The 18,578-nt window shown below is 37.3% G+C and overlaps 1 protein-coding gene across 1 annotated transcript in view; it reads right to left on the reverse strand.

Moving 5' to 3' along the window:
- The window catches only part of LOC311604348 (uncharacterized protein), a 349,080-nt gene that overhangs the window by 7,000 nt on the left and 323,502 nt on the right, over positions 1–18,578 (reverse strand). The window contains exons 11-12 of the mRNA XM_084794122.1: positions 4,698–4,749; positions 3,256–3,324 (exon numbers count right to left, since the gene is read on the reverse strand). Of these exons, the coding sequence (XP_084650248.1) occupies positions 3,256–3,324; positions 4,698–4,749 (121 nt within the window). The remainder of the gene's footprint in view (positions 1–3,255; positions 3,325–4,697; positions 4,750–18,578) is intronic.

Genomic DNA, 18,578 nt, shown 5'->3' on the forward strand with positions numbered 1-18,578 from the left:
CACAAAAGTATAATAAGCTCAACCCATTTAAAATGACCTTTATAGATTCCATGTAAATATGTGCCAATCAGCATTGCAATTAAATGCGCCATAATTAGTTCTGTGACTCCATGCCAAAACTATGTTTTAATTCTGCTAAATTTAAATTGTGCAGAGTGGTAAATCAGAATATATATTCTAAAACCTTGCCTCATTTTGCATATTTCTCTCCGCACACATGCAGAACACATGCATGCATGTGCTCATACACACACACACACACACACACACACACACACACACACACACACACACGCATGCACAGAGTCATAAAAGCAACACAAATCTGGAAAGAATTATATCATCTCCTTATTGGCAAACCCAAAGGAAAAATTCACAAGAAAAATTCGCTTTACATTTAATTTTTCATATTTCATGCATGCAAGGGAAAGTTGGCAGTTTATTTCTGTGTATCATTTGTTACAGTCCTGAGAGTGCTTTTTCTACAATAATATTGTAAAGATGTCCAAATGTTCTTTCTCATCTGCCTTATTAAATGACAAGCACTTTGACTCCAGATGGAATATATTATGTAGTATCATCTATCAAAAGTTACATAACTTTCAGGATACAAATCTCTGGCAAAACAAAAGCATAATGGTTTTGGAGTTCCAACTCTACTCCCCAACTCATTCTTTAGGGCGATCATAGTGGTGTTCATTTCTCGAACGACACCTAGCAGCATTCTTGGAAAGCAACAAGGGTTCAGAGATAGCTGGCCTCTTTTTTCTAAGTGACAAGGCAGCCTTTACTTTCACTGCTTAAGCATGCATTTGGGGGGCGGTGTATTTCCTTTAGGGAAGTGTGGGAGGATATGCGACTCTATAAGTATAACCAGCATGTCAGGGATAGCAGAGAAAGCAATTAGTCCATTTTTAAAAACAGTATTCTTTACTGTATTATACAGAACAGGGTGTCTTTTAGAATAAGAAATCTGATTTGCATTTACCCTGATGATTAAGGAGGTTGAGCATTTCTTTAAGTGTTTCTCAGCCATTTGATGATCCTCTGTTGAGAATTCTCTGTGTAGTTCCAAGCCCCATTTCTCAATTGGGTTATTTGGTTTGGTGGTGTTTAATTTCTTGAGTTCTTTATATATTTTGGATATTAGCCCTTTGTCAGATGTAGAGTTGGTGAAGATCTTTTCCCAGTCTGTAGGCTGTCGCTTTGTTCTCTTGACAGTGTCTCCTGCCTTACAGAAGCTTCTCAGCCTCATGAGGTCCCATTTATTAATTGTTGACATTAAGGCCTGGGCTGTTGGTGTTCTGTTCAGGATGTTGTCTCCTGTGCCAATATGTTCCAGGCTCTTCCCCACTTTTTCTTCTAAGTGACTTAGTGTCTCTGGTTTTATGTTGAGGTATATACTCACTTATATCTGTATACTAGCCCAAGGGACATGTCCCATGAAAGCCTTCACGTACCAGGAAACTGGGACAGAGAGGAGGACATCCTAATGGGACTCTAGATGAGAGCAGCATGGGAGAAAAGCAAAGTAGAAGGATCCAGAGGGTTCCAGAAACCTACAAGCAGAACATTATGATAGGCAGATTTGGGCCCAGGGGTCCCGCTCAAACTAAGGCGCCAGCCAAGGACAATACAGGCTGTAAACTTTAAACCCCTACACAGATCTAGCTAATGGTCAGAACACTCTACACAGTAGAGTGGAGAATGGGATATGACTTTCTCACGTACTCTGGTGCCTCACATTTGACCATGTCCCCTGGAGGGGGAGACCTGGTGGCACTCAGAGGAAGGACAGCAGGTTACCAAGAAGAGACTTGATACCCTATATCAAGCATGTACAGGGGAAGGTAATCCCCCTCAGGAACAGTCATAGGGGAGGGGAATAAGGGAAAAATGGGAGGGAGGGAAGAATGGGAGGATACAAGGGATGGGATAACCATTGAGATGTAATAAGAATAAATTAATTAAAAAAATAAATCTGAATTTAGATAGCAGCTGTATCTTGTGTGTGTGAAATTCTTTTTTTTTAATTTAAGTAATTTATTCAGATTATATCTAAATTGTTGTCCCCTCACTTGTATCTTCCTGCTCCCCCCTCCCTCCCTCTTCCACCCTATTCCCCTACCCTAGGTCTGTGACAGATAAGCAGTTAACCTGTTGAGCGGGCAGATATTCTAGTCTTTAAAGTTATAAGAAATATCAGGAAGAAAAATGTCATAAGAGAACACAATGACACTGGCTTTTAATCACTGAGAGTGAATAGTGGGGTATTTGAATAACACTTACCGTCTGCATGCAAATACATATTGACCAATACATGTACTATTTTTAATTCCATGAACAATTTGGAGAAATTATTATGATTAAACCAAACAAAAGATATATTATTTCTAGTCTATAATGCTGAGAAAGGAGATAGCAGAATGAGCCAAGGAAAAAAATTTTAATGCTCCTTGCTTTTCTAGTTTAATCCAGGCAGGAGCATCAAGGTCTCACAGTGAGTGGTTGGCAAAAGGTTCTATGAACGTCACACACACTGCTGACTCCATATGTGATTCCAGGAAATTCCGTGGTATAAAAAATACATTCTAAAGCAGGAGTAGATTGCTGCCTATAAGTAACTTAGTCCTAAAGACTGGAAAGACTAGGCACTGTCTGTTTCTCCCTTTGTTGCTATTTCAACTATCCACACTAGAGATTTTGAGACATGCCTGTGGGAGTGGATGTTAATAGAAGTTACTCTAGAGGAACTAAAGACATGAAGCAGGAACATCAATAGGGGACAAGGTCACCAATTACATGGCAGAATGACAGGGTGGAAACTACTCCTGGACTCTCTGACAGAAAACTTGGGGCATCTTATGAAGATTCCATTTTAGGTGAGGAAACGGTTATTTTTATGAAGCTCTGTCCATTCCGACTGATCATTTCCCCCACTTCTCTATAAAATGGAAACCTGGGTGTGCCTGGATCCAATGCAACTGAAAATTTGATAAAGTTTGAAAACTAATTATGTTAACATAAGTCCTGGGCTGCTGAGACATCTCAGTGGTGAATCGTGCATTTAACATGATGATGCTGGTTTGGCAGAGCACTTACAGCACTGATAATAATAATAATAATAATAATAATAATAATAATAATAATAATAATAATAATAACAAAAAACAACAACAACAACAATAATGGTTTAAGATGTAGGTCAATAGTAGATTGCTTGCCTGGCATGTGTAAGGCAGCATGCCTTATTACCTGTGCTTAGTTGCAGAGCTGCACAGTAGAGAACAGAATTGCATCTGCAGGTTTTACCAAATGCTGACCCTGTTAAGAGATGACAGCAAAGGGGAACAGTTTCTGCCTCTGCCATGAGATTTGCCATCTGAAAACAAATAAATTTTCACCATCTAAAGTGTCTCTTTTTTCCAATTCTAGGCTCAATGGGTGCTTAATTGAATGTATTTTGTGTTATAATAAATTACTCTTTTCCTTTCTTTATCATAGCTTAAAGATCTCTTATGGAATATTAACCCTTTTCCTTAAAGAGAAAACGGTGCTAAAAAAAAAAAAAACATCTGTAAAGTGAATAATTAGCAAAATTGAGCAAAATCTTTCCAGAGGAGAAACTAAAGCATCTGTTAAAGTAACTGAAAAAAAGTTCACAAATCTTCATGATAGTCCACATAGACCAGCAATATTTCCTCAGGATTTGGAACCAAGTTCTCCAGTGTTCTAATTTTGAGTTTTGAAGAAAAAAGAAAATGGGAAAGAATGGCACCATGTGTAAGTAATAAAAATTCAATTTCAAACAAACCAGGTCCTCTCATAACCCTTATGATCAAAGTTGCTTCCCAAACTATTCTGCAATGGATGCCAGATGTTAATCATGAAAGCAGAAGATAAAGAAGTTATGGAGAGAGAAATCTCCATTTTAAACAGTAGGATGTTAACTTATGAAAAAAAATAAAGCTGGGGCACATCTGGTTAGGCAATCAGCCTTCAGTGACACAATAGATCATTTTTTCCATGCAAAGATATTTATGTCTTATATAGTAAAAATTTCTTTTTCAGGTTAAAATGCGTAATTTGGAGGAGAAAAGCCTTAGACAGTTTGAGGTCAATAGGCATGTGATCAAAACAAATGATTGTATTCTAAGAGGCTACTGAGAGTCTTTGTTCTTCCATAACTAATTATGTTTCAATGATACGAACCATACCTGAGACCTGTAATTATGACCCTGAATCCAGCCTCCTCTCATAACCCAAGCTACATGCCACGGCTTTTGTAGTCGCACCCTGGCCACCCTGTAGTAGCACCCAGTTGCTATTTTATTACCAAAACCTCAACATGCCTAGATTTAACTTCTCTTCCCCCCCAAATTCTTTACTTTGATGATCAATATTTTCATCTGCTATGAATTATTTATTTTTTGAATAAAATAAAATTTATTTTTATTGTTATTTTTTAATTGAAAATAGATTTTTTTTTCTTTTTTGGTTTTGTTGAGAGAGGGTTTCTCTGTGTAGGTCTGGCTGTCCTGAAACTCACTCTGTAGACCAGTTTGGCCTCAAACTCAGAGAGATCTGCCTACATGTCTTCCTGAGTGCTGGGATTAAAGGCTGGTTTGAAAGTAGATTTTTTTTCATACAATGTATTTTAATTAGACTTTTCCCTCTTCCAAATCCTTTCTACTTACCCAAATCAGCATGTTTTCTCTCTCTCTCTCTCATTAGTATACACTCAGACCTCTAAAAAAAAATAAGATGAAATAAGGTAAACCCCTTAGGTTAAAAAAAAAAAAAGTGCTGACAAAGCATTATGAACCAAAGTAGCTGCAAAATGCTTCGAGTTAGGCGTCAGTTTTCTGTCAGCCTTTGACTACAATACATTCTTTCATTCAACCATTTCTGTGTTCCTTTGAATGTTTCTTTTGGCAATGAAGGGTTAACAATCTCCCAAGAGTTAGATATAGCAATAGGAGATACAGTGTTTACAGCCTATTATTGAGCAATCTAGATAAGAATTGGCCTACAGGAAGGATGCAATGCTAGAGAGAGGGATTATCGTTGCTACAAAGACTGGAGTGCCTCCTTGCTCTGAAGTCTGCAGAGAGGCATTTCCGACAGTCACGTGACTGGAAGGTTGAAGGCTGAGTGGAATGTGGAAAGACTCATCAGCCGGAGGAAAGTCTGAACAGTGGACACTGAGAACTGTATGCCCCGTCTCCGTTGCTCGTTCCCTTCCGTTTCCCCCTGTCTCTTTCCTTTCTTCCTGCTCGCTCTCTCTCTCTCTCTCTCTCTCTCTCTCTCTCTGTCTCTCTCTCTCTCTGTCTCTGTCTCTGTCTCTCTCTCTCTCTCTCTCTCTCTCTCTGTCTCTCTCTCTGTCTCTCTCTCTCTCTCTGTCTCTCTCTGTCTCTCTCTGTCTCTGTCTCTCTCTCTGTCTCTCTCTGTCTCTCTCTCTCTGTCTCTCTCTGTCTCTGTCTCTGTCTCTCTCTCTCTCTCTCTCTCTGTCTCTCTCTCTGTCTCTCTCTCTCTCTCTCTCTCTCTCTCTCTCTGTCTCTCTCTGTCTCTCTCTGTCTCTGTCTCTCTCTGTCTCTCTCTCTGTCTCTCTCTCTCTGTCTCTCTCTCTCTCTCTCTCTCTCTCTCTCTCTCTCTCTGTCTGCATGGCATGAAACAGATTGAAACTGTTAAGTCTTTAAGTCATATTTTACCTTAGAGATCTAGTAGAAAAGAATAAATATTGCAATGAATCCAAGACGACAACAACAAACAAATCTCTGACTTTAGCTTCTGTGACACTTTTGGCCTAGCCTAGCCGTGCATGGATAGTCATACCTACGGTCACGGTAGGAAGGGCAGTACAAAGCTTTGCTGAGAACTAGGCAGTAAGTCATTCATAGTGAGGTTATTTTTGTCTCCACACAATTGTGGAAAGTATTACCAGTTTTAAACAAAAGAAACCAACTACCAGTAGGGATTATGAGAAGAGGTTTGCTGTCGCCAGAACATTTTATGTGGGCTAGCTTACAGCGTGTTGGTTACAGTTTCCTCAGATGCAGCCTTGGAAACAGGTGCTTCTGGGTCCAAGTGCCCTGAAGACAAACAGCTGTAGATGGTACTGCTGTCTTTAAAGCTCTGACTGCATTGCTTCTTTTAACATAATTTACATCTAGTGAAATATCTATTATTTGAAATGAAGAATGCTAGTGCTTATGATCACACACTTATTATTGTGTTATCCCAATTTCTAACTAAAACTCCAATATCTTAACTTTTAACAGAACAACAAATAGAATAATATACTGTCATTTTGTAATTATGGTGATTTACATATACTTGATAAGATTTATTATTTAAGTAGATTGAAAAACTAATATGAATCTATAATTAGTCTTTTGGCCTAGTTTTTTAAAAATGTCTTATGAATACATATAGCCTGCTAGGTTGTAGTTTTGGTTTTGTTTTATTTTGTTTTCTTGGTTTGGGGTGTTTCTGTTGTGGTATTGGTTTCTTTTTGTTTCCTGTTTCTTTGAGAAAGATCTTAATGTTGGGTGAGGAGGGAGGGAAAAGGATTTGGAAAGTTTTAGAGGAGGGGAATAATATGATCAGAACATATTTATATTTATATTTAACTTTTAAATAATAAAAATATAATGAAAAAGAAAATGTAGATGTTTCTTAAGTATGTACCCATATATAAACATATTCAAAAGGCCAGAAAGTTAAAAATTCTAGTGCCGGGAAGAGTTACTTTTTGGAGTTTTAGGCCAGTGGAGTCCCATAGACCTTGCCAAACACCATGTTTGCTGTTGCCATTGTGTTTGGTCACCCTTCAGAACTTGTTAGAAAGCACTGCATACTTCTTTCATGAGATCGTGGGGAAATCAAGATGGTACCCACTAAGACGCTTTATCTCTGTTGGCTAGCATCCATAGTGCTATAAGATACCATAGTATCTTGAGGGAAATTTTATGTGAACCTTGTGAGGTCCAATTAGGACCAACTGGCCAGACATGTTGATTGATACAACAATGCACAAATGTCATGGAATAGCCAACCAATTTCTGACTGAATTTAAGGCCTACTCCACATAATGAAACCCATTCTTGACCTAGTTGTTGGAGCCAAGTAATTGTGGTCATAGACTTTAGTGGAGAAACTACTACTATTACTTTTCTAAATGACCATAGTATTAAACCAACTCCTAGTGACTTATTGTTATATCCATAGAGTAGTGTAGCTCCCAACTCTAATCAGAAAAGCTTCTTTTTATAGTATATGCCATTAACATAGAGACCCACAACTTGAGGTGTTAAGAACAAGAGAGTTACTAATGCTCAGCCTTAAAGGGGACATCTATATCATACCACCTCCTATAGGAACAGGGAATATTGTGGAAGAAAGATTCTAAGTCCCAGAGGTGGCAGCCAAGGGAACAGTATTTTACAGACATAGGTGCAAAGTTGCCAGTTTGAACTTACAGCAATTGTGGTTGCATTCACATGACCTACACTAGTGCAAGTTACACAAGATCCCAGCATCGATAGTGAAGGAGAGTACAAAAGTTTATCACTACCCAAGGATCTATTGGGAAAGGATAGATGCTAGGAGAGGGAAGTCAGTTTTCTTTAAGGGTATGGCACTTGGGAAGCAGACTATTCTCTAGTGGAAGGCCGCATGCATATCAACAAGTATGTGGGAAGTACAATCCATACTTGATGGATTTGGAGGAAAAAAGAAATAAGTTGACACAACTTGGGTAAATAAATAGGAGGTATGAATCTGGGAGGCGTTGGGATGAGATGAAAGGGGCATTAATATGATTCAAATACACCTTGTGAAATCTTCAAAGAATTAATAAAAATGAAATAAATGAAACATTTTTATTTAATTTTTTTTAATTTCTAACTTATTCACCTTGCATCCTGATTGATAAGATGAAACTTGTAGTAGTTAAACTTTAATTACTTCAATCTGTGATCTGACAATACCTACTTGCGTTAAGTGAAATGATTCCAGAGTTACAAATATTTGTTGAGTGATAGACTAAGTATTAGCCAAAATGGTGTCTCTGTTACTAGTTCTTTAACCTCTAGTTACTTAGGAATGGCTTTGAAAATGCATATTTTACATTTCAAAGCAAAATATTCTAATATTTGAGTCAAATAAGTTAATGTTTAATAAATGCATCGATTTCTTGAGCATAGTGTTTTCTCCATAGCATAGAAGAACACTAACAGATAAATTAATTAAAAAAAACAAAATACTTAATAATCTGTATCTATTGCAAAATATAATGCTAAGTCATAAAAATAACTTTGTGCCCACAGGTATTTACAGTACAACTGAAGCATTCATGATTGAATATCAAATCACACGAGGAATACTATTTCATCCAGAAGACAATACTCCCGCAAGATGAAAGGTTCCTTTCCTATCTCTAAATCTTGGACAGGCTCATCGGTGAAATGAGAATGTTAAACTTAATATTTAGTAATCCTAAAGGTTGCCCAATAAACTTAAAAGGAAATTCTATTTCCTCCAGTTGGAATTTTCATACATTCCTCACTGTAAGAGAAATGGCAGATGGGCCGACCCATTACAAACAGGTGTCCAAACACAGCCCTTTCCTGACATTCTCAAAAGTCCGTCCTACTCCTCATTCTTCGTTCACATGTCTGAGATGCTTCACTGGAAAATAGCAGCCAAAAGTTCCAAACGGTTGCTCTAAACATTACCCATGGCCTTTGGAACTTTGTCCCAGTCAAAAGCCTTCAAACTCAAGAGAAGCAGCATTTCTATCATTTGGCCTCTCAGAGAGAAGCCTTGGAAATTCTCATGTCAGCTTCACATATCATCCCTTCTACAACTGAGAAGTGCAAAAGGAACACTGAATAGACGGATCGATTGGGTTTCAGATCAAAGGTCGCCTCTACTGTTCTGCTAGTCTCAAAGGTCCCACCCGTGACAACTGGCATTCAAGTTAACCATGATCATCACTGGATCTTGTAAATCCCTTTCCTTTCCTTTACAATTGAAAATTAATAATTTGCAACACTAGTCATTCTGGCGAACACATACATTCATGTATCCATGTTCATATTTGGAAACACAGGATAAAAACATTTTTTTGAGAATTTGGGTTTTTTTAATGTTATTTTATTTTTTATTTTTTTTAATTTTTTATTTTTTATTAATTTATTCTTATTACATCTCAATGGTTATCCCATCCCTTGTATCCTCCCATTCATCCCTCCCTCCCATTTTCCCCTTATTCCCCTCCCTTATGACTGTTCCTGAGGGGGATTTCTTCCCCCTGTATATGCTCATAGGGTATCAAGTCTCTTCTTGGTAACCTGCTATCCTTCCTCTGAGTGACACCCGGTCTCCTCCTAATCTAAAACTTTCAAAAATGTATACTGTTTGTTGATCACCTGTCTGACTCTGGCTATTCTTTTCATTAGAATTGAATTCATAATGACTTTCTTTTGTTTGTTTCTGGAACTGCACTTGGTTTTTGAGCTTAACATATCTGCAGCTGCCTATTACTAGCTAAATGTCAAGTGTCACCAGGCACATATATGTCATTGATTTTAATCACTAACTGAATCTATATGCCCCTGGTTACATACTCTACTTCAGCACTAACAAAATCATGAGGGTTTTAGTATTATGTCTTCACCCAAACAAATGCATGTTGTACAAATACCACAATTGTCCCCATACCCCAGACAGACAAAACTGCATTTTCTGGCTTGCAGTGCAGCTATGTTTATTGTATGACAAGTCAGTAAATCAGATGGGAGTCAATGACTACAGGAGATTTTAGAATATATTTCAATTTATTGATGTAGTCATTGATTCCATTGCTCAATTGCTATCATCTTCTTTTGATTTATAAAATAGAAATTGAAAAGTGGAGGTATTTTTGTGTTTGGGTTTTTTTTTAGAGTTTGACAGAGAGAAGTTTGATTTTATGGGTAACAGAAAATTTCTTATCTCCTCCAGTCCCCTTGTTTCATTGACAATTCACAGTCTTACATTATGGAGGTTTGTGATAACGTTAATTCTCACATCATCCTTTCCTCTCTACTCTCTCTTACGATTACAGCATCTGCTTTTGGTTGCATGCAGTGTGTACTCAATATGCTGCCTTTCTTTTGATGTTTTCACATTTCAAGCTCTTGGCAAATCACATGACATTCTTGTTGTCTTGCTCTTCCATGTATAACTGTGTATCTCAAAATGGGGTCAAATACTATTTTTTATACTCAAACTCTGTAAGTGTCTCAGTTCTCTTGTTTTTCAAGATTGAATAAAAAAATCACTTTCCTTACAGGGAATCAAAAGGCACTTGTGGCAATTGTATTAGTCAGATTTCCCTCAAGAATCAGAGTCAATGGGACGTACTTACTGCGATATAGTGGCAGGTTATTAGAGTGGCCTGTAGAACCGGAAGTGGGGTAGTTCCACAAAAACTGCTGAAGGCCTGGGAACTAATGAATGTGCCCAATCCAAGAGGGTAGAAGCCTTAAAAGATCTGGGGCCAATAATGGCGGCTCCAAGCCCAAGGTCCAAGGCTAAATGTTCCCTGGAGACACCAGTGTGAGTTCATATTCAATGGCAGAAGATGTTAACGTCTAATATACACGGCAATGGCAGTAACGAAAGCACGCACCTATCCCAATTCGTCAGCTGTGTGTGCCCTTTGGGCCTCTGATACAGTGGCGATACTACCCGCATTTAGAGTGGCTCCTGCCTTCTAGTGTTGTGGTCCACGTGCCAGAAACTCACAGAGACACGCTCAGAAATGAGTTTTACCAACTCTGGAGGTGTTATTTAATTCTACCAAGTAGGCAGCAATAGTGGACTATCTCATAAATAAAAAAATTCATAAAAGTTTTGACCCCAAAACATCACCATTCAGTAAAGATGAACTATTACCACCTTATTTAGCTGACTGCTTCATTCATCTTTAAAATATTTTCATGGGACTATAACAGTCCACTGATTATTGAGCTCAATGAATGACAAATGATGTGATTTAAATTCATTTGCATAAACTTCTGTGAAACATCATTATTTAGTTTTTAATCATTCATGGGAAATATTAATACTTTTCTTCATGGGCCAGTCATAAAATTTTAACCACTTTTCTAAGTTCCTTAAAAACATTTTATCACTTTAATTAATTAATTAACTAACTTTTACTTTATAATTTTTTTTTTTTTTTTTTTTTTTTTACTTTATAATTATTAGGGTGTCTGTGTTTGTATGTGTGTGTGTGTGTGTATGTGCTTGCATGTGTGGCATGATGTGGTATGTGTGTGTGTGCTTGCATGTGTGATGTGTGTGGAATGTGTATGTGGTGTGTGAGTAGGTGTGTATGTGCTTGCATGTGTGTGTGTGTGTGTGTGTGTGTGCTTGCATGTGTAGTGTGGTGTGCTGTGTGTGTATGTATGTGTGTGTGTGTGCTTGCATGTGTGGTGTGGTGTGTGCTGTTTGTAGTGTGTATGTATGTGCTTGCACGAGAGGTGTGGTCTGTGTGTGTGTGTGTGTGTGTGTGTGTGTGTGTGTATGTGTGTTTGAGCTTGCTGTGTGGTGTGTGTGTATGTGCTTGCCTGTGCAGTGTGGTGTGGGGGGGTATGTGGTATGTGTGGTATATGGTGTGTGTGTGTGTGTGTGTGTGTGTGTGTGTGTGTGTGTGTGTTGGTGCATGTGAAGGTCAGAGAAAGAACTGCAGGAGTCAATTATTACCTTCCACGACTGCAGCCCCCCAGTGTCCAAATCAGTTTGAAAGGTTTGATGAGATAGCTTCTCATGCTGTTTTTATTTCAAATACTGAATTTAATTTTTTTATTGTGTTCCTTTTATTTTTATTTCATTATATTTAATTTAATTTTATAACTTTGTTATTTTTTGTTATCTAGGTTGATTTTCCTTTCTTATACTTAGATGTATTAAATTGAATTTTAAATCATGATTAATTTATCTTGCCTTCAGATTAAATATTCATTCTACTAATTTACCTCTATAAGCAAGTTTTCATTCGATGTACTTGGACATGCATTGCTTTTGATTTGAATGAAACTGTATCATTTTATTTCAATATCTTCTTTGATTTGTGGGTTAGTTAAGAAAATATTTCCTAATTTTGATGGACTCTCCTTTTGTTTTCATTTGTTTAGTCCTCTAACTTTTAATAGAATTGCTGATATGGATTATTTTAGGGATAACATTCTTATTATTTTTTTTCTGGTTTTATTCACTGATTGGTTTGTGAGCTGTTGTCTTTTGCTTGCCTCCAGTGTTCACTTTGTTGTGCTTTAGCTTTCTGTTTCAATGTTTCTACCCTTTGGATATACAGTCCTCTTTATGTGTTTATCCCAGGAATTAGAATGTGTGGTGTGATGTTCTCAGGCAGCTCAGAGTTACTTCATACTGTAGTTGGCTCCATTTGGCTCTACGTTGATATCTAATGTTTGTATAAAAGCTTAATTTTTGAAGAAAAAATTTCCAAAGAATAAGCCAGTGTTATATTCCAGGCTGGTGGGAAATGTTTTCATGAATTTGGTTGACATGTGCAAGACGTTTATTAGCTTTTACTTTTCCAAAAATATTGAGGTCAGAAACTGGCAGGTAGTCCATAGACATATTAAGAATATCTCCTTGGAAAAATGCACAATTGTTGGCTTTTTCTATTTCCTGATCTAGTTGATGTAAAATAAATCAGTATGAGTTACTCTAATGTATACACACACACACACACACACACACACACACACACACACAAAGGGTTTTGTTGCTGAAAATGCAAACCTGGCACTCTTCTTTGTTAAAATTAAAACTTTTAGTTTTTAATTTAAGTTTTTAAAACTGTTGCATTCTAAGGAGGTCAAACATGTTAAAGTAGCGTAAATCTGCCAATCAATATTAGAAACATCTTAGGAATATATTTATAAAAAAATATTGAAATGTTTTTCTAGTTATTTCTCAAAATAAGTGTTTTTCAGGTATTCACATAAAATTATTATTTAGAATTATGATTTTCTATTCAGTTCATTTAGCTATATATACCTTCATTCCTACTACTAATTTATAGTAATAATTATAAAAGGTGAGGAACACTGACCTTACCTATGAAGGTATGTATCTGTTCCTCTGTCTGTCCATACGTGATTTAATATGTATGGCCTATCTAATATCTGTCTGTATGTCTATCTATCTATCTATCTATCCATCCATATATTTATCTCACAGATTGAGTAAGTGGCATACCAAAGACTGGCCCAACTTGAGGCCCACCCCAAGGGAGAGATCCAAACACCGACATTATTAATGATACCCTGCTCTGCTTTCAGACAGGATCCTAGCATAACTGTCCTCTGAGAGGCTCCACCCCGCAGCTGGTGAAAAGAGATGCAGAGACCCATAGCCAAACAAGAGGCAGAGCTCAGAGATTTTGTGGCAAAGCAGAAGGAAGGATTGAGGGAGCCTGAGGAGTCAAGGACACCGCAAGAAGGTCTATTGAGTAAAATAACCTAGACCTATGGGGGCTCACAGAGACCAAACCACCAAGCAAAGAGCATGCATGGGCTGGAGTTAGACATATGTAACAGATGTGCAGCATGGTCAATGTTTGAGTCCCCTAAGAATGGGAGCAAGGCACGTCTATGATTCTGTTGGCTGCCTTTGGATCCCCTTTTCCTATCTGGGATGCCTCGTGGCCTCAGTGGGATAAGATGGTCTTAGTCCTGCTGTAACTTGAGGTATCAGCAGCCTCCCCTTCTCTAAGAAGAAGAATAGGGTGAATGAGAGGGATTGGGCAAGAGGGAGGAACTAGGAGAAAGAAGGGGGCAAGGAATCAGGCTTGATTGAATAAATAAAATTTAAAAAATAAAAAAGATACAGCTAGCTAGTTAGCTAGCTAGACAGAGAGATAGATGGATAGATAGATAGATAGATAGATAGATAGATAGATAGATAGATAGATAGATAGATGTTAGATAGATGATAGGCAATTGTGGTTTTCTTTATGACTGTTCACTTATCAATCCCTCTCAACCTTACTTTTCTCAAAATAAATAACACAGAAAGATGTTCACCTCATTTGCCCAGGTATACTGCCATAGTTGAATTTAGTCTTAAGATCATGCTACCTTTTTAAGGTATGTGGTTTTTATGCTTTTTAAATTTTATTTTAAAAAGCATGTCTCTTCTATTCCACTGTTGGTTTTTACTATTTGAAAATTGTATTTTCTTTTCCTAATTAATATATCTTGTATGGCTTTATAGAATGGCTTTTATGCTTCTATTTTCCATCTTTCCTGTTAAACTCAAAGAAATTGTGCAGAAGAAAGTGTGATAATGACTATACTTGTCATAAGAAATTTTAAGGTGAGCTTATTTATTTTTATGAGTCTTATATTCTTAATAACACACATGATAAGTTAACATTTACTTCTTTTTTATTGTCTGTTACTCTAATTTAAATATATATAAACTGATAACAGCAGTGTTCACTACCTCAAATATTTCAGAATTCTTACCATATAGCACTCCTGTTCCTTTAATTAACAAACATTAATTGAGAGAAATGTTTGAGAAATAATCTTTTAATGTAATACTTTATTAAATCTTTAAGAATTTCATACAGTGTTGCATGATCGTAGTCTCCTCTCATTATTTCTACTAGCTCCTCCCAGATCTATATCCCAAACCTTTCCACTGTTTTCCAACTCAACTCTGCGTCCTCTTTTTTATAAAAATAACTTACCAATTCCAATTTGTGTTGCTCAAATACTCCTTGGTGTGAATCCATCCTTTGAAAAATGGCCAATCTACAAGAATCCAGCAGGGAGGTGGCTTTCTGGTCATTGCAGTTCATTTTTCCATGTTCTGTGACTAAAGTATGTGGTGTCTTTAATGACAGAGTCTCATTATCAAGTTCTGGTTGACAACCTCAAACAATCAGTGTCTTCTGGACATGACAAGACCACTACACTTTATGAACTCAGAAAAGCTTTGTTTGGCTTCACAAGACCTGTACAAGACCAAGCCATTCTTTGTGGAGAATGACTCCTCAGCTTCTACTCTTAACTGAGTAGCTATTGACAGGTGGTGGTTACTGGCAGAGCAGAAGTGAGTTGTTTTAGGAGTGTGGCTCCTTTTGATTTTTCTTTTAGTTAATTGTGTATCCGGCCACTTTGCTGAAGGTGTTTATCAGCTGCAGGAGTTCTCCGGTGAAATTTTGGGGGTCACTTATGTACACTATCATATCATCTACAAATAGGGATAATTTGACTTCCTCCTTTCCCATTTGGATCCCCTTGATCTCCTCTTGTTATCTTGTTGCTCTGGCTAGAACTTCAAGAACTATATTGAAGAGATATGGAGAAAGTGGGCAGCCTTGTCTGGTCCCTGATTTTTAGTGGAATTTCCTTGAGTTTCTCTCCATTTAATTTGATGTGGGCTATTGGCTTGCTGTATATAGCCTTTATTATGTTTAGGTATGTGCCTTGTATCCCTGATCTGTCCAAAACTTTAAACATGAATGGAAGAAAACATACATTTGGTACTATAAATCTAGTCGACAACCCAATGTTGGGGTGTTTCCAGGTTCCTGGAGTGAATTATTACTATTATTTTGCTAAGTCAAGATTGTATAAAACTGTTTGCTAATTTAATTAATTGATATCCTAAGGTGAGTAGAGCTCTCAGACTTTATCAGAGAATGTTCCGTGTTCAGTAGACAGTTCCTTGTTCGGTAGACAGAGAAGCTCACAACTTAAGAGTTTGTGGCAGTTTCATCCAAACTGTCACATGTATATCATACCCCTACTCCAAGGCTCAAGAAGGGTGAGAAGACTGTCATAGGCAGAGGTCAGGGAAGAAGAGAAGAGAGGGAAGTAGCTCTCTAAAACCTACATATTCAGCTCACAACAGCTGCACATACATGTTATCTTAGCATTCAGGAAAACAAGAAAAATCAAATCAGACAAGCAAAGCAAAAGCATACCCCCATTTCCCCACACATGTAACTTTGCCTAAGTGTGAAATTCCACCGTGGATTTCTTAAATATTACAAGGAGAATGTGAAAACTTTTCAATTATAAAGTGTGAGCACCTCTCTTCGTGGAGTTATTCACACCATAGTCCATATTATAAGAAGGAGGTGAGACAAAAGTTAACCTCTGCATACGTTATATGTAGCCAAAAACAACACAAAATAATACTTAAAATATCTTGTCCAATAAGACAAAGCCAATTAAACTCCAGAACCATTATTTTAAGATGGATTGCTTTCTATTACCTATGTGCCATTTTCATTTGTAATCATGGCAGTAATACATGTCTTAAAAACATCATCTCTAGAAATTAAAAGAAAAGAACTGATAAAATTTGGAGAAAGCAACAGTAGCAACTTTAAAAAATTGTGCTGAATGCCACCTCCTATTGCCAAGAGCAACACAACATCACTGAACTGAGGCAAAGAAGGGGCGAAGTCTGGAGGATGCTTTGGGTTCTGAATCAAAAGCCTCTACACATATAACAGCTTTGAAAGCCAAGGTGCAAAACATACCATTTTGTAAATAAGTCCATGAATTAACTTATTTTATTTCGGGCCAACTGAGTTAAACAAGCTAGACAAGCATAAAGCAACATCAGCCAGAAGAAGTCTCATTATGAATGCTCATAAACCTCGCAGTGACGGATCCAGGAGCCAAACATGAAGGCTGCTAACATTAGAGGCTTGTGCAGACCTTACTACATACACGGAAGAGAAGATGTGTAGTGAGAGCCCCACAAACGTACTGTGTACAGTCTTCTTGCTCTAGTAAAGGCATCTATTGATTTCAAATGTTGTCCTCAGTAAAACGTATTTACTAAAGAAGACATGATTTACTGAGTTTATGTCTGATGAGCATAGTGTGTGGTTACCTTGCTGATGAGTGAAGGAGTGCATACTAGAAGTTATTCATGCCAGTGTTGGAGGAGAGTGATTTAGGTATAATCCCTTCATTTAAAGGCATCATCTATCTGGAGACCAACATTGTGGGTAGAAAATATGATCTCACTAGTCCATGGGGATCTCCCAAGGGCTCAGTCCCCATGCCTACAGCCAAGATATAACATATTAAAAAAATAAGACAAATAAAAAAAAATAAATAGACCAATGTATTAGTCCATGTCACTGGTATGAAAGGACAGTATTGCAAATTCAGAGTCCAGGTTAGATTTACAGAGCCCTATACAATAGAACCCACCACATGCTTCCCCTGTCAGCAGTGTCTGTGTTCGTAGGAGATGTTTGTCAAGACTAATAAGCCACCTGGGCAGTGGTGGCGCACGCCTTTAATCCCAGCACTCAGAAGGCAGAGGCAGGTGGATCGCTGTGGGTTCGAGGCCAGCCTGGTCTACAAAGTGAGTCCAGGACAGCCAAGGCTACACAGAGAAACCCTGTCTCAAAAAACCAAACCAAAACAAAACAAAAAATGACTAATTAGCCAGTGTTAATACATCATCCATAACTATGGTTTATAGACAGCTTTTAATAAGACTTTGTAGTTATGCTATCTAATTTTATGGGGTTTGATAAATATGTAATGTCACAGACACCTCCCTTCCTATTTCCTGTAGACTACAAGAACAGCTTTGCTGTTTCTGAAATTCCTGTATGCCTGTCCCTTCCGTCTGTCCCTTCCCAAGCTTCAGAGGCTCATTGCTTTTTGCTGTTGTTGTTTTTAAATTCTTTGTAATTTTCCCTTTTTCTAGAATGACATTTGGTTAGAACTACACAATACACATTTGACATCTCATACATAAATACAGTGTATAGTCAGTTGTCTTTTAAGCTCCAGGAGCTCATAATTAAAACTCTCTGAATACAGTGCTCTGTATAGAAAGACTAATATTTATCCAGTTAGCTACTGAAGAGTATCTTACTCCGAGTGTTGTGCACCTATGAACAGAACCACTGTATGCCTTGTTCCCATCATGCTTTTCAGCCTTTCCCGTGGTGTTCTCATCCTCCCATATGCCCATATAGTATAGTCACCCAAGATGCTCTTACCATTACTTGAAGCAAAATGTTGTTTGTTAAATAAATTACAAATATGAGAAATATGGTATTTAATCTTCATTTGTTCTTCATTTTAGGTTTCTGATTTATTTTATGTTAGATGCAAGCTTCTGACCTATATCATTTTTTTTTAATTTGGTCTGTCAAAAGACTATTAACAATGATTTCACAACAGAGATAAATACATGTTGCATTGATTTGAGTTTGTTTGGAGGAAGAAAAATCTTCCTTATTTTCCTTCACTTCAAAACATGATTTTAAGACATATATAATTTTAGATGTTTTTGTAACTTTTGGGCCATGGAGCCCTATATTCTTCATGATTGCATAATTTCAAGTAAGTTTAATATAATTATTATTTTTTTCTCTAAAGATAGTGAAAATACTTTCAGTATCTTTCAAAGAGTCTCTTTGTCTTTGGTTCCCTGCAATTTGCACATGTTCATCGGCATCCATCTTGCCTTTCATTCTTAGATCCCTGAATCTATAACTTGGT

The sequence above is a fragment of the Acomys minous genome (assembly GCF_964271855.1).
Source record: "Acomys minous genome assembly, chromosome: 9".
NCBI lineage: Eukaryota > Metazoa > Chordata > Mammalia > Rodentia > Muridae > Acomys > Acomys minous.